Source organism: Ursus americanus, chromosome 1, assembly GCF_024610735.1.
Source record: "Ursus americanus isolate L20-20 chromosome 1, mUrsAme1.1.p, whole genome shotgun sequence".
Lineage (NCBI taxonomy): Eukaryota > Metazoa > Chordata > Mammalia > Carnivora > Ursidae > Ursus > Ursus americanus.
Window position 1 is genome coordinate 39,381,059 of NC_142127.1, and position 22,753 is coordinate 39,403,811.

Sequence of the window (22,753 nt, forward strand, 5' to 3'; positions counted from 1 at the left end):
GACATCTATAGTGGTCACTTAGCACAAACATTAATTATTGATATGATTTAAGGAAACTTGCTATTAGCCTTCACACATAATGTATGTGTAAGCATTCATACATAATACATAAGGTAGAGACTTGTCTTCTCATGATGTTTCCCCATATCTTTCCGTACCCTTAGCAGAAGCTGTTCAGTTTGCCTCAGTCTTGTGACCCTATTGGAATGGTAGATTGAAGAGTGGGAAGGACTGAAAATATTTTTTAAGAAAATTTGTTAAATAAGGGTATATAAAATAGTTCAGAAATGTATTACACTTTAAGAAGGTAATTACAGAGCAACTTATAAAACAGATTCTTTATTGACAACCTATGTTGCATCTTTTTCATGTTACCTTATATTAGTCCTAAACGGAATTTTAATGTTTACTTCCACAAACTAAAAGGCAGAGGTTGATGAAAAGAAGCCTCATCATCCCTAGTAGCAATTTTTATATGCTTCATTTTATATAAACATTCTAGTGGTGTCTGAGAGGAAATAACTAAGTAGCATTATCATATATTGAGAATTTTTAGTATGCCACATCCACCATAGAAAAACCATCTCTTATTGCCTAATCATTAGGTAACTTTTGTCTTCCCTAAACCAAAGAGCTTTGCACATTCCAAAGAGAAGCTGGACATCAACATTTTACAATTACACACAAACAGAGAGGGAGATGGAGGCAGAAGGATGAAGACTGCAGCATTTTTAGTTTCAGGGGAACTTCCACAGCTCACAACGTTAAGCATTTTGTGAAGTCACCACCACGTGTGCAGAGTGTACAGGTGGAGTAGGAAAGAATCAGAAGTCTGGGTTTGCCAGTTCAAAAACAGGTCCTGAAGTGACCTTGGGTCCAGGACAGTCTACTAGGAGTCAGAAAGCTTTGGGGTTCAGATTGGGTGGTGTGCGCTGATGAGAACCTCAGGAGTCCCAGAAGCATTGGTTTACTTCAAGCTGTTAGCTCTCCAAGGAGGCAAAAAAAGTAAACTAAGCAATTGGCATTTCCCCAAGGACACAGAGGAACTCCTTCAGCACCTGAGTAACCCAGACCATCTGCACAAACCTAGCTACACACATGTGACAGAGTGCATGCCATTACCAGCATCGTGAAGCTGACACACTGCCAAACAAGTTACTCAAATGGCTGGGGTTTCAAAATTCCAGCGCTTCCCTTAATGGGACCACAATTCTGGTCTGAGGGTGTGTGTAAGCTGGCCAGAGCAGCTGCTAAGGGTGAGGAAGAATGCAGGAAAACAAATACCCATGAGGACCTAGTGCAGGGAGAATGGAGTTAAGCTGGTGCTCTTTGGTTTTGGTTGATGAGAAAGGCCAGGGATTGTACAGATTGCAAAAATTAAGGAAATCTTGAATTTCATGGGGGAGACAAAACAGAAAGACTAAAGTGGAAGTAGATGGAAACCAAGACTTCAGTGATTGAAAGGTTAGTGTGCTTTGACTGTAATTAGTTATGGCAATGAAATTTTTCTCCCTGGATTGTGGGGCAGGTGGAATAGAATTCTCACAGCCAGTAAAGGGCTTTTGGGAGTTTCCAACAGGGAGAGTCAAAGAAGAATGGAGAAGGGTGAATCAGATCAGTATTTACTAAAAGGTCCTTGATGTAGGTAGGGTGATGTCACTCACACTCCGGGAAGCTTTGTCCCATCACTCTCTGAAAAAAGTCTAAATCTGGCAGTAACCTAGTTCAGCTGCCACAAGAAAATAAGAGCCACAAGGGGGAACCTACAGTTTTCAAAAAACTTCCTTGCTCATCTTTTACTTCCTCAAACAGACAAGTTAACAGAAGTGGTAGGTGGTGATGGCTCACTGACTGCCCACTATGCAGTGCAACTAAGAAACTCCTCAGAGCACCTTTTGACAAGGCAAAAAGAAAGTAAAAGCAAACTCCTGTTTCTGCCAGGGGGTATGGCGAGGCTGGCACTACCCAGAGCATCAACGAAGGGCGTCTATTCCTGGTCCTGCTTCCGCAGTTAGAGGCAGGAAGGAGGTCCCCTGGCAAGCGACCGGCGCTCCAACGTAGGCTCTAGGCCTCGAGGGAGTGTTTTGGAGCAGAAGGCCAATTAGAAGAAAGGATCCCTGCTCAAGGCTTTCGGGGAGGGCATCATAACGGACTTATGATCATGATCACTTTAGGAGACAGCTTAACCTGACTTCCTTTTTGACGTGCACCTTTGGCTACCGTGCAGCGAAGTCGGGCAATCATTAATCATCCTCGGCGCTGTAGGCAGACAGTTCCTCTAGACACTGAGTGGCCAAGGTGACCAAGAAGCGAAGGAGGGGCGAGACTGGCTGGATGGAGTTTGGGGGTGCTGAGGAGCCTTTTACCCCAGGGAAGCAAGATTTTAGAGGCGGGAGGACATGGAAGGGGTGGAGGACGGGCGCAGAAAAGACTTCGCCTTCTCTAAGGTGGCCTCTTCTTCCTCAGCACGAGAAAGGCCCTGCCCCTCCACGTCCCACCCCGCCCTCCACCCGGCACCCGAGGGCAACGGAATGCCATCTCCTCTGACCTCCCCTTCGGCTCACTTGTTGGGCTCCAGACCCCCGAGGCAAGCAGAGGTGACAAGACCCCGAGAGCAGCCCTAAACCGGACGGAGGAAAGTCGGCAGACCTGACAACGTCAAGGGCCCCAGCCGCTCACGGGCTGGTGCGCCCGCGGTTACCTGTGCGGCCAGAGTGCTCCGCCAGACCGAAGCACCTGAGGAGTAGCACGAGGAGCTCCGCCGCGCGGCGAAGGGTCGCCCAGCGCGTCCTCATTCTGAGCCGGCCCAAGGTGTTCAACCGGGTCCTCAGGGGCACGCTGCACCCACCCCTCCTTGTGCGCCCAGCCTGCGCTTTTGACTCCCGCCTCCCTTGGGGGCCTGGCCCCGCCCCCTCCGCTCCTGGCCAATGAGGCGGGGGCGGGGCGGGGCAAGGGAGTGGACTTGGTGGCGGGAAGAGTTAGGCTGAGAGTTAGGTTCGCCTTCTGGAGGCGGGAAGTGCTCGTGGAGCGAGAGAGCTGAGTGTTGCACAAACTACCGGGCTTGGGGGTCCGGCTCCCGCCTTTTCTTCAGTAAAGTTGAGGAGACGCGGCACTTGCTGGGACTTGGCAACACCCTGGTGGTGGTGGGGGTTGGGTCTGTCTAGGACCTTGTTCTCTGTGTAGCGCACCTCAGCGTGGGAGGACTTTTTCATTGCCCGGCTGGGTTGGAAAGGCACCCACATCCTCTCGAACCCCAAAGGCGGAAGTCTGCGCCGGTAGGGTTGCTGCTGCGGTCAAGCCAAAGAATTCAGGTGTCCTTGGTTGCGTCTTGTGTATTTGGATAGCGCAAACAAAGGCGGGGTAACGGCAAGCTGCAGTTTCACCCGCAATTGTTAAAGAATTAAAAGCAAGAGTTGAGTGACCCTACAATCAATACTTCCAGCGATTTAGGCCTTATAACCATCTGAACTTTGCACGTAAGCTCTTTTCTTAACAATTAAATACTACTACTAATAATAATCCAGTAGAAATGTGGAAGTCTGCATCCCAAACCAGCAATGTGAGAGTAATATTTATCCTCTCCCTGTGGAATCTGCAATCATTATAAATAGGCTGACCTAAGTTGCCTGAGTGTGAATGTCCTATAATTTTAAACCTCATAAAAGCAGATGGTGTATACCCAGAATCACCTGCATTGCTGTCCCCCAAGAGTGAATTCTTTCACGAGAAGAGCAACATCTAGATTGCCTTTCCTAATTCCAACCACCAAGGCTTCACTGATGGCTCCTAAATCTACCTTGGGTCTGGTCTGTCCCTACCTGGGCCTTTTAGTTCAGTAGATATATTAAGCACTTGCCATTATAGGGCTGGGTACCTCCCAGGATAAGATAAAAAAACAAACAAACAAACAAAAAACAACATCCCTGCCTGCTCAAGCTTACAGAGTACTGGGGGAGACTGAGGCACACACAGTTTAACTCAGGGCAGAATGAATGGGGAGACTGGACAAAGCTTTAAGGAAGACAAAACCTAAACTGGGCCTTGGGTAGTGGGTAGGAATTTGACCATGCACAGCTGCTTGGAGAAAAATAGTGACAGAAAGGCAGGAAAATGCAAAGCAGTGTCAGAAGAGGTCAGTCCAGTACGGCCACCCTGCTGGGTACATGTGTGTGCATGTGTGTGTGTTGAAGGTAGTTGTGATGGAGGCCTTAATGAAAATGACAACAGAGAGGTGAGTTGTGGCTGTTTTGTAAAGTGCTTTGAATATGATGTCAAAGACATTGATTTGATTCTCTAGAACTGGCCAGTGGACAGTTCTAAGACAGTCTGCTACTGCTCTGATTCCCTCTGCATTTGTGGCTGCTTGCCTTTCTGATCCAAGCTCCTAGCTTGGAGCTAGCTGAGGGCGGGGGTCTTACCCTCTCATTATTACCTTCCTACAGTGAGCACCAAGCCTGACCCAGAGTAAGCTCTCAATAAATATGATTTTACTTAATTAATAAATTCCTAGAGCCACCACCTTAGTGTAGGCCCATGAGAGCTCCTGTTTGCATTGTGTTGCAGTAATTTCTCAATTTACCTTCCTGCCAATGATTTCCCTCTCAGGCAAAGGAATCTTAAACACTGTTTGGAACATGTCACCTTTCTTCTACTCACATCCTTTCAGTGCTAACTGGGAGTTCAGGGGGATTGTGAACCCCTGAAATTATATACAGTTTTATGAATACACTTAAAATTTTTTTTTCGAGAAAGACAAGAGGTCCAGGGCTTTCATGAGAGTCTCAAAGACGCCCATAATACAAAAAGAAAACTTATGTAGGATAAAGCAAGCCCCTCTACAATCTGAATTTTTACTTATAATTACCATCCCATGTCACTCCCTGGTTCAAGCAACCTGTCTGAAACTGTCTTGCCTTTTCCTATCTCTGCCCATATATCCATATTTTCTCCAATCTAGAATGCCTCTTTTCCCACTCTCTTGTCTTAGTCCTACTCTTCAGTTAAGGCTCTGCTCAAATCTCACATTTTATGTAAAATGTCTGTAAGAAGAACCCTAACACTTCTGGGGTTTCCAGACATCTGGATAATGTTGTACATTGTGTTCACTTGGCATTTAACACGTATGCCTCCTGCTGCTTGAGTAGTTGCCCTTTACTTGCGGTTTTGCTTTCTGTGATTTGAATTACCCTCAGTGAACCAAAGTGCAGATGATCCTTCTTCTGATGTGTGGTCAGAAGGTCAATAATAACCTAGAACTGTGCGACTACATCATTCAGCTCATTTCATCTCATAATGTAAGCATCTTATAATCTCCCATCCTCACTAGGAGGATGAGTATAGTACAATATCTTGAAAGAGAGAGAAGAATAAAGACCACATTCATATAACTTTTATTGCAGTATATTGTTATATTGTTCATTTTTTATTACTAGTTACTGTTGTTAATCTCTTATCATACCTAATTTATAAATTAAGCTTTATCATGGTTATGTATAGGAAAAATATAGTGTATATAGTGGTTGGTCCCATCCTTGGTTTCAGGCATCTGTTGGGGGTCTTGGAACATATTTCCAATGGATAAGGGGAGAAACTGCACTTTTTCTGTAGTTACATGTGTACTGATACTCTACCTAGGTTATATGTCTTAAATAAGTATTTATTGCCTGTGGTGACAGTAGAAAACAGTGTATCCTTCAAGTCTCACCATGAATGTCACTTCCTCAAAGAAATCTTTCTTGACTCTGCAGTCTAGGTCAACTTTCTCTGTGATATGTTCTCAATGCATCCCACACTTTGTCTTGATAGCACTTAGCATAGCTGGATTAAACAATTATGCACTCACTCACTTGCGGAATGTCTATCTCCCTTTCCAGGTTGCAGGACCCATGAAGGCAGTGTCTGTTTAGGCACTTCTATGTTTCCAGTACCTGGACCTTGATTTGCTGGATGCATGAGTGAATAAATACACAGTAAGTACCTCATAAAGGATGAATGAATGAATAAATACATAGTAAATGCCTGGTGAGGGCAACAGGAGGTCTAGGCATTTAAAAATGGAGAAATCAGCTGAGGTGGATGGATGGGAGGGTTTTCAAGCACTAGATTGAATGTCCTTGGATGAGTAACAGTCAGTAGATAGAGGTGGTAGGGAGGACACCACATGGCTGAGGCAATGATGTAAACAAAATAACAGACATCTGCCACCCGCCAGGTGCCAGGCCATTGTGCTGAACATTTCCGGTGTGCTCTTGTATCTGATAATCAACCTATGTATGAAATATTATTAACCTTATTTTACAGATGTGGAAACTGAGACAACATAGATAAGATTGATATAACTAGGCCAAGGTCAATAGATAAGTGAGGATACCAAAATGGAAATCTAATATAAAACTTGCATTAATGTGTGAGAATGTTAGTATTATTTTATTCCCAGTCACAATTAGGAAGGGGGAACATGAGCTTCATGTTAGCACACAGAGGTAACCCCTCCTCAGAGTTACCATTCTTTTATTTATAGTTTCCCCATATATGATTCATTCCTTAAATAGTCTATATAACTTTGCAAGTCTTTGAATTTTACGTAAGTAGAATCATTTCAAGTTTTTTTTTTTTTTTTGGCATTTATCTTTTTTGCTCAAAGTCATGCCTGTGACATTCATCTATGTTGGTGTGTCTACTATGGTTTGTTCATTTTTATGCAATGTTGCATTATAAGAATAAAGCACATTTTATCCCTTCTCTTGCTGGTGGACATTTGAGTAGGTTCCAGCTGGGTAATTTGCTGTACTTAGCAATGCTTCCATGAACATTGTTGTACATGTCTCCTGATGCACATGGCTAGATTTTCCTGAGAATAATTTTTAGAAGAGGAATTCCTAGAGCATAAGGTATGTTCAGCATTAACATTATTAGACAATGCTAATGTTCTTTCTAGTTTGCACTCCCAGCAGTATGTACAAACATTCCCGCTGCTGAACATCCTCAATACTCGGCATCTTAACATTTTTGGTGGGGAGCAAAATGGTATCTCATTGTAGTTTAAGGTTGTGTTTTTCTGATTACTAATGCAGTTGAACATATTTTCCTACCTTTATTGGTTATTTGTATTTCCTTTTCCAATTTGTATTCAGGTCTTCTCTTAGATCCACTTTCTGCCCTCCCTTACTTTGAATCTCAAGGGCCTTCTCTGCATTCTCAGCCTCCGTTTCTCGTTGGCTTCTGGTTAGGTTCAGCCAATGGGAGTTACTGGCAGGAAATGGAAGTTTGGGAGGGGGAGAATCCAAGGTATTTCTCTCCTCTATGCTTTGGGAGCATGCCAAGCAGTGGCTGTGTCTCTTCTGCTCCTACCTAGAAGCCCCACTCTTTGTGGTCCAATTCTGACCATGCAACCATGCTGTGCTTCCAGCATGTTTGGGTGGTTCCTTCTCCAAGGCTCTAGCTCCCACAGGGTAGCCCAGGCTCCTATTTGGGTAACACTAGTCCTTCTCCATTCCTCATGTCCCAGGGGTAGTAGTAGCTTCTTGTAGTTGGTACTTTCTAGATAAGCTCACTGGCACTTACTTACAGGTCTTTCAACATCTCTATAGCAGGTTATTTCCCTATATGAAACTTCTTCCATTGAACTACCTAGCATGGATTTTATACTCCTTACTGGACCTTGATGATACTAATTTAACACATGAAAGAACCTGAGACAGTATCCAAAACTGAGTAAGATGTGAACAAGATTAATATTTCATACATACATTCAACTGCATGAGGAGTTGTGGCATAAAGAAAGCCAGTGTGGGGATGCCTGGGTGGTTCAGTCGGTTAAGTGTCTGCCTTTGGCAGGTCATGATCCCAGGGTCCTGGGATGGAGCCCTGTATCGAGCTCCCTGCTCAGCAGAGAACCTGCTTCTCCCTCTGCCTGCCGCTCTCCCTGCTTGTTCTCTCTCTCTCTCTGACAAATAAATAAAATCTTAAAAGAAAAGAAAAGAAGAGAAAAGAAAAGAAAAGAAAAGAAAAGAAAAGAAAAGAAAAGAAAAGAAAGCCAGTGTGTGTTGCACTGAAACTGCAGTTCTGATGATGCCCACAGATGGTCCCAGGTGTAGTAAGGAGGCCCTAGGAGGCCCAAACAAGGGCTTGGTCTAAGAATAAATTTTAAATAATTCCCACAGCACCGTGATAATAAAGATCTGCATTTATTCCTGGTTATAACTAAACTCATGAGGGCTATAATCATGGATACAGACCCCAAAGGGCAAATATAAGGTTGTAATTCACCCACTTAAAAAACAAAAGACAAAATTAAACAACTCTTATTAAAATAAACTGAACTTACTCCGCAGACTTTAAACTGTAGAATTCTCAGATGAGGAAATGTTCCATCAGTGTGTCTACGGAACATTGACAGAGGGACTGGAAAGGAGCCAATGTGGCTGACTCATTCACTTACTCAGCTTAACCTCATGCACAGACACCAAGGAACTATGGAATTACAGAGTTCACAGGGAACTTCCATCATCTGCCCTCCTACTTTATGAGCAAGGAAACTGAGGCCAGAGGGTTCAGTGACCTTTGTGGGTTTAAGAAGCACAAGAGAAGTTAGATGTGGACCCCTGAGATTCATAAGAAGACTCCCAAAACACCAATGAAAGCACATTAGGGCTGGTTACCAGCCTATGATGGAAGGCAGAGGTGAAACTTAGGTGTTAGGTGATGATGCAGGGGTGGGTCATAGGTTAAGAGGATGCTGGTGGTAGTAAGACTTGTGTAGTTGGTAGGAGTGTGTTGCAAAGATCAGTAATGTGTTTTGGGTAGGAATGCAACACCTCAAGCATGGTGGGAATTCCCTAGGAAACATTTTTGTCAAAGGTGAATTCTTGGAAAATAAGGAAATAATTTTAATGGTACAGATGATTTTCTAGATGTGGGAAATGTGATGAAGGATTAAGTTTTGTTACTGGCGTGCATTCACTATGTTTTGGCAAAAACGCGAGAATTAGGGTGAAATGTTCGTTTTTTACTTATGTAATTGAAAGTTCTTTCCTCAGAATAACCAAATTCATTGCTAAAATCTGTTCTAAGAAAACAACAGTTCAAATGATAAATAACCAAAGCCCAGGAGCCCTTGCTCCTCGGGGAAAATGGTCAGGTTTACACCTTAGAACAATTATTTTCCTGACTTTAGCAGAAGATCGTGAAGAAATCAGAGTGTGATGTGACTCTCCTTCAAAGCTGACTCATAACTCAGGACCACCTAACTTGTTAGTTAAGGGTAAGGTTAGATACCTTACCTTAGTTAAGGTAAGAATGCCGGATGACTGACTTTTAGAAACACTTATGAAGTATAATAGTGAGAATCCTAAGAAATTTTAGTTCTGAGAGCTATGACACTATTTAGTACTGAGGGGTATTACTGTATTTACCAATTTTACCATATTCACCTTTTGTCAACTCACTAATATCTCCATGAAGAAGATGGTCCAAACTTTTCCTTTCTAGAACCCAGTTCCATCTCCTTTTAGGCTTCCTGCAAGAAGCAAAATGTGCCTCTTACTTTGCTGATAGGCTAGAGGCCATCTAATGTGAATTCACCAGGTCTCTATTTTTCCTCTTGTAACTCATCTTTATCTCAGCCTTGGAGGAGAAGTCAGACCGCTTTTTCTTAACATAACTTCTGTGTTCCCAACCATATTCTTCCCCTGTCTAGTATTTTTTAGTTTCTTCTTCTCCATGAATCACAGGAAGAGAAACTTTGAGTATGTTTTAAACTTTTTATTTTTATTTTTAAAAATTTTTTTAAAAAGATTTTATTTATTTATTTGAGAAAGAGAGAAAGAGCATGATCAGGGGGAGGGGCAGAGGGAGAGAAGAGAGAAGCAGGCTCCCTGCTGAGCAGGGAGCCCAATGTAGGGCTCAATTCCGGGACCCTGGGATCATGACCTGGGCTGAAGGCAGATGCTTAACCGACTGAGCCACACAGATGCCCCTATTTTATTTTATTTTATTTTATTTTATTTTATTTTATTTTATTTTATTTTATTTTATTTTATTTTTTTTTACTATAGAATATAAAAACCACACCCAGAGTAGAGAACATAGTGCAATGAATTTACCGTTCCCATCACCTTCTTCAGCAGTTATCAATACATGATCAGTCCTGTTTCATCTCTGCTCTGACCCACTCTCTACTCCTTTCAGATTATTTTGAAGCAAATCGCAGTCATCAAATATTTCATCTGTAAATATGTCAGTATGCATCTCTAAAAGATAAGATCTTGTAAAGACATAACCACAGTACATTAACTCACCTAAAAAAAATGACAAGAGTTCCTTAATGCTGTTAAATATCTGGGGCACCTGGGTGGTGCAGTCGTTAAGCGTCTGCCTTTGGCTCAGGGCGTGATCCCAGGGTCCCGGAATCGGTGTTCTGGGTTCGAGCCCCGCATCAGGCTCCTCGGCTGGTAGCCTGCTTCTTCCTCTCCCACTCCCCCTGCTTGTGTTCCCTCTCTCGCTGGCTGTCTCTCTCTCTGTCAAATAAATAAATAAAATTAAAAAAAATACTGTTAAATATCTAATTGGTGTTCATGTTTCCTCAATTATCTTACAAATATTATTGTTTTGTTTTTACAATGTGTTTGAATCAGAATCTAAATAAGGTTTTTACATTGACAGTGGTTGAGATTTCTCTTATCTTTAAATCTCTAGACACATTGTCTTTCCATTCTTTTTCTCTTGTAATTGTGTGAGAAAAAGCTGACTTGTTTATAGAATTTCTCAGAGTCTGGATTTTGATTATTGCATCACTCTTGTGTTAACGTGTTCCATTATCCCTCATAACTCTTATACATTATTAGTACGGTTTATAAACTCAGATTCAATTTATTCTTGACAGTTCTATTTCATATGTGCTGTGCTTTTCTGTCAGGAAGCCCATAATGCAATATTTTTTCTCGTTGTTTGTTGATATTATCAGCCATTGATGATCATTACTGGGATCATTAAGAATTGGAAAACAGAGATATTCTAATTCTATCATTTTTTTCTTCATTTATTAGCTGAATGCTTCTTTAAAGAGAAACTTTCCCTTATCAACTAGTTGGTTACCCAGAGCTACAGATCATATAGGAAACTTGATTTTTCCCTTTATTGATCAGTTTTGAAAGTATAAGGAGGTGGTTCATTCATAGCATCCTCTAAAGGCGACCAATGAGATTTTAATTTGTAATTATCGTTTATTCATATTTGATATTTTTCAATCCCTTTCATTTATTATAATTATTGATGTTCCACTTGGGCCAGGGGAGACATCCATAGGAGTCTTTCATAGTTTCCTCATGATCTGGAATGACACGGTGTTTCAGTCTCAACCTGTACATTTCTTGTCCCAGACCTGGAATTAGACACTTCTCTAAAGATGTTTGCTTTGTTTTAGTAGGAAATGGTAGAGATCACAGCTGGGTGCTAGGACTGCTCTTTCCTGATAGTTCGGTCCTCATTTCCATCATGGGTTTTGAAACCAGACATGTGGATTTGAGTCCTCATCCCTCCACTTGCCAGCTGGGTTCTTAGGCGAGGTACTTATTGTTGATGGTAGAAATGCCCTTTTATTTTATTTTTTGTATTTTGAAATATAACATATATGAAAAAGCATATAAAGAATAAATGTATAGTATAATAAATTACAAAGTGAACATCTATGTAATCACAACCTAGGCAAAAAATATATAACATTTCCACAGACGCTGTCTGCATCCCTTTTTTATCACACATCCCTTCATCCTCTCTAGAGGCAGTCACTATTTGTACTTTTATGGTTATAATGTCCTTACTTTACTTTATAGTTGGATCTCTTACAAATAGACCCCTTAGGGTTGCCTATTCTTGAACTACATGTATGTGGATTCATGATCTGTGTATTCTTTTGTATCTGATTTCTTTTGCTCAACACTATACTTGTAAGATTTATTCACATGGTGTGTAGCTGTGTTTTTTTCATTTTTATTGCTATATATATCCCATTGTATGAGCACACTGCAATTTGTTTATCCACTTGATGATTCCAATTTTTGACAAATACAAATAAGTCACTTTGATCACTGTACAAATAGTCTGATGTACAAATGCATGCACTTGTTTTGAGTATATTCCAAGGGGTAGAACTGCTTTGGTCACAAGGTATGCATATATCAGACTTTAACAGATAATGCTGTACTATTTTCCAAAGTTGGTTTGCCAATTTACTGTGTAAGAAAAAGACCCAATTGAGCTTTTTGCTTCTCTTCTTAAAGACAGTTCAATGGGAAGCTCTAAAAGAGAAAGAAGCTAAGACTTGCAGGGGTTACTTTAACCTGTGGGAGTGAAAAAGAGCAATCACAGGAATAAGTCCTTGGAGCTTCCTATTCCCTGCCTCTTCTTTTGGAAATTGTATTGTTCTCTGAAATATAATTCAAATAGTCCTCTTCCTTGAAGCCAACCCTGATTCCATTAACTAGAAGGAGAATGCTTGATAGATTTTCCTTTGTATTATAATTATATGCGAGCTCATCATCCCCACTGGAACAGGCACCAAGTCTTAATGGTTTTTATTTCCTACTCTCTGGTACAATTCCTTTTAGTGCAAAGAAAAGAAGCCTATCAGGCAACAGTGGATGATAATTCAAGAATAAAAACTAAAACCTTCGTTCGTTTAGTAAAGGACCCTGGGTTTTTCCCCCTCCCTTTTGTGGGTAGAGTGTGGACCACTGTGTTTTGTGAGGTCACCACAAAAAAGTTTGGGTAGAATATTTATGGTTACTTCTATTTCCAGTTCCTTCAAAGGTGCCTTGTATGTTTTGTGATTTCATTCATTGTATGGCTGTTTTATAGTGTTGCATTATATTGTGATGTCTATTTTTAAGTTAAGTAGTTATTGAGTCAAAGGGATTTTTTAGTGTTTTATTATTCTTCCAGTAAAATAATTTAGTCTGTAAAATACCTGGTTGCTTTATACAATTTACAGAATGAAAGATAGACACCTAACAATTCAAAAATTAAAAAACAGAATACAACCATAAATGAAGGTGTATCCTTCCTACCTTGTAAATAGCTATAATCGGTCTCTGCCCCATGGGTGGTCAGACTTCCCCTATGAGTTAATAGAAAACTAAGGAAACACTGTTAAGGTTCTTAAATGTAGTTAAATTTCACATTGCTCTTAGAGGAGAGTGTTGTTTTCTGGAGCCTGTGTGTGTGTGTGTGTGTGTGTGTGTGTGTGTACACGCACATACTTGCATATCTGTAAGTATCTTTTCCCTATTGATACTGTACTCCTAAGTTTGTTTCTTATATCTTTGCTTTTCATATTTTAAGATACTGCTGATTGCAAATGGCACATCATCATTTCCACACTGGGTATACAGAACACACAGTTTGCAATTGTTGCCTTCACTTGTTATCACCTTGCTATAGTTATGCTTAGTAGGCATTACCTAGATGAATATGAGTGTACTCTGGCCTGAGCTACTTTTCACACTCAGAGAGGTTGCCATGGCCATGGCCAAAGCCCCTGTTAAAGGGTATGCACAGGTTATGATCCTCTGTTCCACATACCCTGTAACTCTGATCACAGCTGATTAGATCAAAGATGAGCTCCTTCCTCAAAGACAGCCAATATTTAGGTGGCTTAGCAAAATATGAACTAGCTTTTTCTGAGTTGGGTTCTCCAGAAACAGGTCCTGGGGTGATTTGTATGAACGTGCCCTGGTGAAAATCTGCAAATAAATCTAGAATTTGTCTTGCTGTTGCAGGACTCTTGAGATATGAAGTGTTCTCAGAAAAAAGTAGAGTAGTGGGGACATGGGACAGGGAAGGAAGGTAAGACAGAGAAGGTAGATGTCAAGCAAAACCCCACAGAAGATAACTGTTACAGTTCTGCAAAGAGGATTGGAGAGAAGTGATCACATCACAGACAAACCCATCAGGGGTGAGGGAGCTGCAGTATTTATACTCCCATACTCATCAATCATTGGTTAAGGGCCAAGCCTATGTATATAAATTTCCAGGCACTGTCTGTTCTCTATGCATGCAGCAAAAACTGTCCTCATGCAGCCTGAGGGCAGCCTTTTGACAGAGAGATGCAGGTGTTGGTCATTGAGAGAGAAAGCACTCTAGGACTGAAGTACACTAATATAGCACAGCCTTTATAGGGGATCTGCACAGAGCACTGTCAATAGGCCTACAGGCCTGGTGTGATAGGTTGCTCAACAGGGACTATTGTGATTCATGGAGCTAATTTGATCCTCTCTCTTAGGGATCTGGATATGACATACATGGAGTTAGTAACAACTGAACAGGCAACAGGATCCAGGAGCAAGAAGCAGGAGAGTTGAAAAGAATAGAAGCAAAAGTTTACAGATTTCACACTCTTTGTGGGTGCACATGTGCTCTGGTTTCACTTAGCTTTACTCTCATTCCCCCAAGGAAGTAGGTATTTCCTTATTCTACCATTGCTTTTTGTAATGACAGAATGTCTTAAATATAAAATATGGGTAACGATTACACAACATTTGCAGCAATATGGACGGGACTGGAGGAGATTATGCTAAGTGAAATAAGTCAAGCAGAGAAAGACAATTATCATATGGTTTCACTCATTTATGGAACCTAAGAAATAGGAAGATCGGTAGGAGAAGGAAGGGAAGAATGAAGGGGGGTAAACAGAAGGGTGAATGAACCACGAGAGACTATGGACTCTGGGAAACAAACTGAGGGCTTCAGAGGGCAGGGGGGCGGGGGATTGGGATAGGCTGGTGATGGGTAGTAAGGAGGGCACGTATTGCATGGAGCATTGGGTGTTATATGCAAGTAATGAATCATGGAACATTGCATCAAAAACTGGGGATGTACTGTATGGTGACTAATATAACAAAATAAATATTATTAAAAAAAATATGGATAACAGACGTGACTCCCTCCAAAGAAGCAGATGGCCAGATTCTTGGGTTCAACTACCTTGTTATTCTGCTTCCTCTTTTTTCTCTTTTCCTCACTTGTCCATGCTGGGTGAGGTGTGGATTCCACTTGGGATGACTAACTAGATTATTACTGAACTCATACTTCTCTGATTTTCAATATGAGTTGTGGGTGTCTCTGATGAATTAGTCTAGAAATTAAAGATGTGTTTGTAACATTTCTCTACCTCACAGGCTTCACGGTGGGCAGCAGGTCATTGTTATAAACTGTGATTTGGCATCAATCCTTGGACTACGAATAGCTCAGCCTCTCACCTTACACCCAGTCCCAAATTCGCCCATTTCTTATGCATTTGAGCTCAGCACATTGGAGTTGTTAAAATGAAAATGTTTTCTGGAAACAAACCATATCAGTTAATAGTCTTAATCTACATTCATATGCTCATGGGCAGTGATACAGCTAAAGAATTGCAGAACGATAGCTCCACAGAACAACCATTTCTTACAATCTGGGATAACTCTCAAATCTGTCTTAGTAGTGTGACTTGCTGGAGAAAGAACTTAAACCAGATAAATATTAAATTAGCGCAAGAACTGCCCCCTTAGTGGTATTGAGGCAGGCATTTTATCCCCCAGGTTTGGCAACTTTATTTCTGTATCTGATATTTTAAGGAAACATATAAGTAATACTAATACTTCTGTAGATAATGGTTAGGTATAAATGAGATCAGAGAAGGGGAAAATGATTTACAAAGCCAGTATAACATGTGAAAACAAAAATAAAAACTAAAACAAAGCAATTCATCCTGAAGCTTAGTATATGTGGAGTGGAATTCAGAATGACAGGTAATCTATGTCTTCCCAAACCAAATAGCTGTACTCATGCCAGTGCATACACTTTACCTGCACCAAGGCATCAACTTCCAGTTGTAACAATATCTGGGAACTCTCGGAGTAAGGATGACATGACTGCATTAGTTTTTTTTTTTTAAAGGCAATAATATCCATTAAATAACGCTTATTAAGCACCTCCTTTGTGCCTTACTTTTCTTATGGGGCTAGTAATAGTACCTACTTCATAAAGGTATAGTGAGAATTAAATGAGGGAAGTATTTAGATTAGCACCTGTTATAGTTCTAGTGTGCAATAGCTGAAATTTATTATTAAAATTGTTAGGTACTAAAGTCACTATTGGAGATATAAAAAATGGACAAGATACGGTCCTTCTCTTCAAGGAGCTCCGAGCCTAATGGAAAATGAAACATGTAAAGAAGCATTTATGATTTGGTAGGATTTAGTGGAAAATAAAGACATGTTAATGCCAGGGTACTAGCTTAAAAGAGTGAACAGTTAATTTTGTGTGAGTAGGTAATGAAGATTTTCCAGAGTTAGGAGACCCTGCGGTAACATTTGATACTGGGCACTGATAGAGGCTATTAAATGAGAGTGGGGTGGAAGGCCTTCTAGTAATGAGACACAGTACAGTACATTTGGGAACTGGATACCCAGGAGTGGAGCAAGGTCTGTCTGCAGAAGCAGCCAATGGTGATACTAGATGGTCAGGTAGAACTATGCCAAAAAAAAGTTTTTCTGTGTAACATTCAGGAGCTTGGACTTTATCCTCTGCGTGATGAAGACCACTGAAAGGGTTTGACCAAAAACAACATCAGAAAAGATATAATCAGATTTACATTTTGAAGAGATGACAAGATGACTCTGGAAGCTGTGGATAAATGCCAAGTTGATAAGACTGAACGAGCTGTTAGGAAAGTCCAGGCAAGAAACGGGAGAGTGTTAACGAGGACAGTAATAATGGGAACAGAGAGGAGATAAGAGACAAGGCAGCTCATACAGGGAGACAGAATATAATAAGCTGCTATTGAAAGGGTTAGAGATATCATTGTTACTTATGGTACAGTTAGGCCCTCCCAATTATTCTAAAGAAACTTCTCATTTTAATGCCTGTCAGTCCATGTATTGAGATTCTTTGCATTTCTCCTCAAATTATATACTGTCATGTAGGGTTTTGTAGTTTCCATCCAAATTCATCTCCATTTAAATTGTAAATATTGGAAGAGGAGAATAAAGTCAGTGTTAAAGCGGCAATGGTCATTATGGCGTAACTTGTGTTTGCTGCAACTCCTCAACCCTGAGAAGTCTCAGAATGAAGAATTTAGGGATATAGTCAAGGTAAAAATGGGAGATTCTGGAGGTATAAAGAAAAAAATGGGATCGTAATGGTAATATGTAAGGATTATATTGATATATGTTAGTGAATTACTCTAATAGAATATTAGTACTATTTGGAAAGCTGTCAATGTCATCTCATATTTAAACTATTAAGTGCATATTTAAGCTGTGCAAAGCACTTGCATTCATTTCATGGCTAATCAATCCAGTCGGAAATTGTTTGCCAAATGGTAATGGGATTTTCTCTAACAGCCAGATACTTAAGTCACTAGACACCAAATTATGGGATAAAAAAAATCAGTTCCACATCCCGGATAATTATTGACTTAAAACAATATTGTGTTGAGTCCCGGTGTGTAACCTCTAACAGCAGATGTCTTTGTCTTGGACCATTTTGATGATCTCAGTAACTCTAGCATGATAAACTAATGATGCAAATTATTTTTTCATTTTAATTTTACATTGTAGATGGAACTATTGGCTTTTATTTATTTTTTTTATATTGGCTTTTAATGTAACATATTTTCCGTTGCAGCCAAGACCTAAATTAGAGTAATAACAATGGAGAAGTAGAGCAGGTGACATATTTCAGAGCTATTTGGAAGTGCAAAGCAGGAGTTGAAAGAATAAATTCCAGGCTTCTGAAGTGGGTGGCTGGCAAATGATGGTGCCAGTTGCTGTGATAAAGAAGAGAGGAGGAGAGGGGGGAGATTTAAGGAGAAGACAGATTCTGTTTTAGATTTGATGGATTTGAGATATCTATGGTATGGATGTGGAGAAATTTACTAATCCCTTAAGTTTAGAACCCAGAAGGGATCTATGTTTGTGACAGAGATTTGAGAGTCATCAGTGTACAGGGAATAGATAAAGTTATAAGAATGAAGAATTCTAGGGAATACTAACATGGAAGGAGAAGAACAGGGGAAGAAGAGAGAGAGGAGGCAGGAAGACAGTCAAGAAGAAAAGGTAGAGGAGGGAAACAATGAAAGAATATTACTTATAGAGAGATGGTTTAAATCAGCGGTTTCCAAACATTGTAAATTATGTATTCAGTCAGTAATTTTTTTAACAATCCCCATGTGTATTTACTTATGAATTATATACATATAATATTTTAGTCTATATAATATCTATTAATAGATAGACCCTGAGATCATAACCTGAGCTGAAATAAAGAGTCAGACCCTTAACTGACTGAACCACCCAGGCGTCCCAAAGATGTATATTTTCTTTTTTTGACTTTTAAAAAAAAGGCACCCTGTTTTTTTATTATTATTATTATTATTATTATTATTATTATTATTGTGGGTTTTGGCATATGAAAATTTATTATTGTCATATTTCATCATTAACACTTATTATCTTGGTCTTTCCTTCTTGCCTTTGCATAAAGCCAAAAGAGAGACACTGGCTACTTTCACAACCTTAAAGTGAATTCCAGGAATGTCACTGACAGCATGACTTTGTGACCAAATTCAGCAACCAGAATCTCATAAATTTCCTCAATAGAATTCAAACAACCATTGTTGGGTACAAAACGTGTGTTGTTGTTGTTGTTTGCCAGTCTTGATCAGCTGGACCCTGACACACTTCCTAATGGCAGAATTTGGCTGTTTGGCTTCAACCCCTACTTTTTCCAGCATAATTCCCTTCGTATGGAATTATAGAGGAATTTGGAGGAAGCACCACCAAAAGGGTTGGCCTTCACAGCTGTGCTTTCTTGTACTGTTTTCTTGCCAAATGGGCTTTCTTGTACTGTTTATCATGTCACTTCTGATCTTGTCCATGGCAGTACAAAGATCATGACACTTGCCCATCCTGCCCATACCACCGGCCTGAGCAAAAGAGTTATTATTATTTTTTAAGTAATCTCTACACCCAGTGTGGGGCTTAAATTTACAACCCCCGAGAGCAAAAGCTGCATGATCTACTAACTAAGCCAGACAGGCACCCCTTCTCTTTGACTTTTAAAAACTTTTTATTATGGAAATTTTTGAACATACTCAGAAGTAGGAAGAATAGGATAATGAACCTTCACATAGCCATCATCTAGTTTTGACAGTTATTAACATAATATTGACATTTTATTTTATTTTTTGGCTTTTTAAGTTTTTATCTTAATGCTAATTAGTTAACATACAGTGTTATATTAATTTCAGGTGTACAATATAGTGATTCAATAATTCCATACATCATCCAGTGCTCATTATGACAAGTGCACTCCTTAATCCCCATCACCTGTTTAATCCCTCCCCCCACCCCTACCCATCTCCCCTCTTGTAACCATAAGTTTGTTCATGATAATTAAGAGTCTGTTTCATGATCTCTCTCTCTCTCTTTTCCCTTTATTCATTTGTTTTGTTTCTTAAATTCCACATATGAGTGAAATCATAGGGTCTTTATCTTTTTCTGACTGATTTATTTCACTTAGCATTATATTATCTAGCCCCATCGATGTTGTAGCAAATGGCAAGATTTCGTTCTTTTTTATGGCTGAATAATATTCCATTGTGTATCACATAAAATGCATATTTTCCCCATTTTAATGTTTGTCCATCAGAAAGCTGAAATCACTGTCTACATATACATGAACTTAGTCCCAACCAATCATATTGCCATTATTTGTATTTTAAATAACTGTTTACATTTAAGGTAATCTAAAAGGTTCTTGTAATACATGTTAGCTGAACTTGTAAATGACAAGAAAGCTGTTTCATATTTAACTGGCAGTGTTTTTCTTTGTATGCATATGGTACATAGAAGGAAATATGATGTATTTTATAAACCATAGAAGTTGTAATGTTTTCTTCTATCACCTAAGTGAATCACCCTGTGTACCCTAGTTTGGAGATTAGGTTTAAATTAAGAGGTAGGGGTCAATTGTGTGGAACATATTAAACAGATCAAACAAAATATTATCTTAAAAAATGGAAAAATGTTCATCACTTTTAACATCCTGGTCACTGGAGTCTTTGGTGGGGAAGTATCAACAGTGGAAGAGGGACAGCCAGATCACAGAGGCCAAAGGAGTAAGCAACAACAGGTTACATTTAATGCACACTCACTATATGCCAGACACTGTGCTAATTAAGCACTTCTTATATAACCCTGAGAAGAAGTTATGATTATTTCTAATTTAAGGAAATAATTAGAGATTTACAGATTCTAAGTGACTTGTACTAGGTCACACAGTTAAATAAGTGGTCCTAGCAAAATATGAACCCATGTTGAGCATTTTAAAAGCTAAGTTCTTAAATAATATACTATAATGTCTTCCAGCATGAGGTTAGTTAGTGGAGATGGAGACTGAGTGCAGACAACTACTCTTCTGGGCAGCCGGGTATCTTGCCTACGGATAAGAGCAGAAAGGGCAGTAAACGGCCAAGTGTAGGGCAAGAGTTGAGCATTTTTATATGGTGCAGGGAATGAAGCAGGAAAGAGAGTTTGAAGCAATTAGGTAAGAGGGATAATAAGGGGAACAAAATCCCTAAGGATCTAGAACACAGGGGAGAGAAGTTCAGCCTTGAGCAGCAGGAGGTTGCCTCCTCTACTAAGGGGAGAAAAGTGCTAAGAACTGGAGTCAGGTACAAGTATGGAGGTTTTGTGTGGGGAGGAGGAAGAAGAGGCATGGGAGATTCCAAGTTCACATTATTTATTTTCTCTGTGGAGTAGGAGACAAGGCCATTGCTTAGAGTGTGTGGAGGGTGGAGAGAAAACAGGTAGTGATCAGACCTGATAGGACAATTATAAAGCTTTAATCAGTAGCTGTGGGGAGTGGGAGCTGGTACAATTTTGGAGTTTTATACTGTATAGAGAGACAGTGATTGGAAGACAAGGAGGCAAGGGAATCAAATATTGCAAGAAAGATAGAGGGAGCTGATAGACTGGAGAAAATTGAGATATCAGAGTCCTGGAAGTCTCAACGAGATTACTGCCTCCACAGATGTAGGGGCATAGCAGAGTGCTGAAGCTCAAAGAGAGAAGAGAGGTGGACCCTGGGATTTGAGCCTTCACAGCGGGGACACTTATCTCCCATCCTTCCAATGACCATCTTTCTAAATTCTCTCCTTTATGGCAAGACTGGAAATTTGAAAATTACATTTCTCAGATTCCTTGTGGAGTTTCAGTTCACAGCCATCCTATAAGAGGCACTGGGTTGAGATTTGCAGCCATTCTTCTTCAGCTGCAGCTCCAGAGCGGTGCATGAGCATCTGCAGGTGGCAGAGATCTGGGCAGCCGTGCCAGGATTTCCAAGCATCCTCCTGAGAACCACCTACTCGGGTGCTGCAGAGGGCTGAGATCCTCAGTACGCATTTTAATACAGTGTACACATTTCTAAATTTCATGCATCCTAGCAGTGTCTTCTCTCTCCTTTGCTTCCCTGGGCCTTCAGAGATTGTATAATCCTCTATTTTTTTTTTTTTAAATAAAATCCCCTTTTACTTGTGCCTAGGGAGCTTTCTGTTTTCCTAACATAACCTTGACTAGTATGCACTCCCTCCTCCCCAATTCTTCACGTAAGCTGGATTATGAACTTTTCCATGATCATATTAATATTGGTCAGGACTATCATATCTGTTTATTGGGATTCTTAGTGGCAAGTAACATAAAGAATATATAGCTAAATTAAAAAGAAAAGAAATGTATTGAAAAGATTTCAAATAGCTTGTGGAATTGCTAGTAGGATGGGAGAACCAGGCTCTGGGAATGAATCTAGACAGTGGAGGGGAAACATAAAATTATGCCACAGAGTCAAGTGCAGTGATGGCCGCTGCAGAACTCAGGGGCAGTTTTGCCTACCTGATGAAACCATGCCCCTCTGCCCTAGATATAAAGGTGGCAGGGAAAATGAGAATCTGGACTTCCAGCTTATAGAGTGATAGCTCCGTCTCATAAGATGGAGGAACCTCAGATAAGAGATTCAGAAGCTGGGAAGCCTCCTAATTGATAAATGTCTACTCTAACATCCAATCTTATGTGTGTGCTATAGCTTAGACCCTTTTGTTTGTCTGTCAGACCCTCCAAATGCTCATTGTCCCCACTATGTGTACTTACCTTTAAGGGCCAGCTTCCTCCTAGAAACCTTCCCAGCTGGCAGCATCTTCTTCCTGCCCTGACTTCCTATAGCAATTTGTATCTTGTTTGACCTTTTTAAATTCTAACTTGTTTTTATTGATATTTGCACTTGAAAATATCAGTTATAACATATTTAAGGTTGACTGAACATTAGAGGACGTTTAATGTGACTAGCGCATCAGCTCCTTGAGGATCATCTCTTGCCTTACCGATATTGTGTGTCCACAGTTCCCAGCATAATACTTACTTATGACAGACACATCATAAATGTGAACTTGAAGTAAAGGAACCACACCAAGATTTGCTTGTCCCCATTTCCATTCTCTCTTCTAGCCACCTTACTCTGCCACCACCTGTTTGTCTTTGATCCCAACCCCTCCCACATCCTCTAGGATCTTGCTTCACTCCTTTAACTTATCTAGAATTTTCAGTCACCCTCTTTACAGATTTCTGCTCAGTGGCCTGAAATATGCTCAAAGGTCCCCTACTCGACAGCAACCTTTCTTGTTTATCTGTCCTTCCATCTCCACACTTAAAAAAAAAAAAAA

The 22,753-nt window shown here is 40.3% G+C and overlaps 1 protein-coding gene and 1 pseudogene across 2 annotated transcripts in view; both read right to left on the reverse strand.

The window, feature by feature from the left end:
- The window catches only part of LOC123781597 (CD302 antigen), a 120,904-nt gene extending 118,025 nt beyond the window's left edge, over positions 1-2,879 (reverse strand). For both annotated transcript variants that reach the window (XM_045781221.2, XM_045781215.2), the window contains exon 1: positions 2,702-2,879. In XM_045781221.2, coding sequence (XP_045637177.2) covers positions 2,702-2,795 — 94 coding nt within the window. In that variant the 5' untranslated portion in view covers positions 2,796-2,879. The remainder of the gene's footprint in view (positions 1-2,701) is intronic.
- Positions 2,880-3,293: 414 nt separating this feature from the next.
- Positions 3,294-18,946, reverse strand: LOC123782972 (small ribosomal subunit protein uS12 pseudogene; annotated as a pseudogene).
- Positions 18,947-22,753: the final 3,807 nt, after the last annotated feature.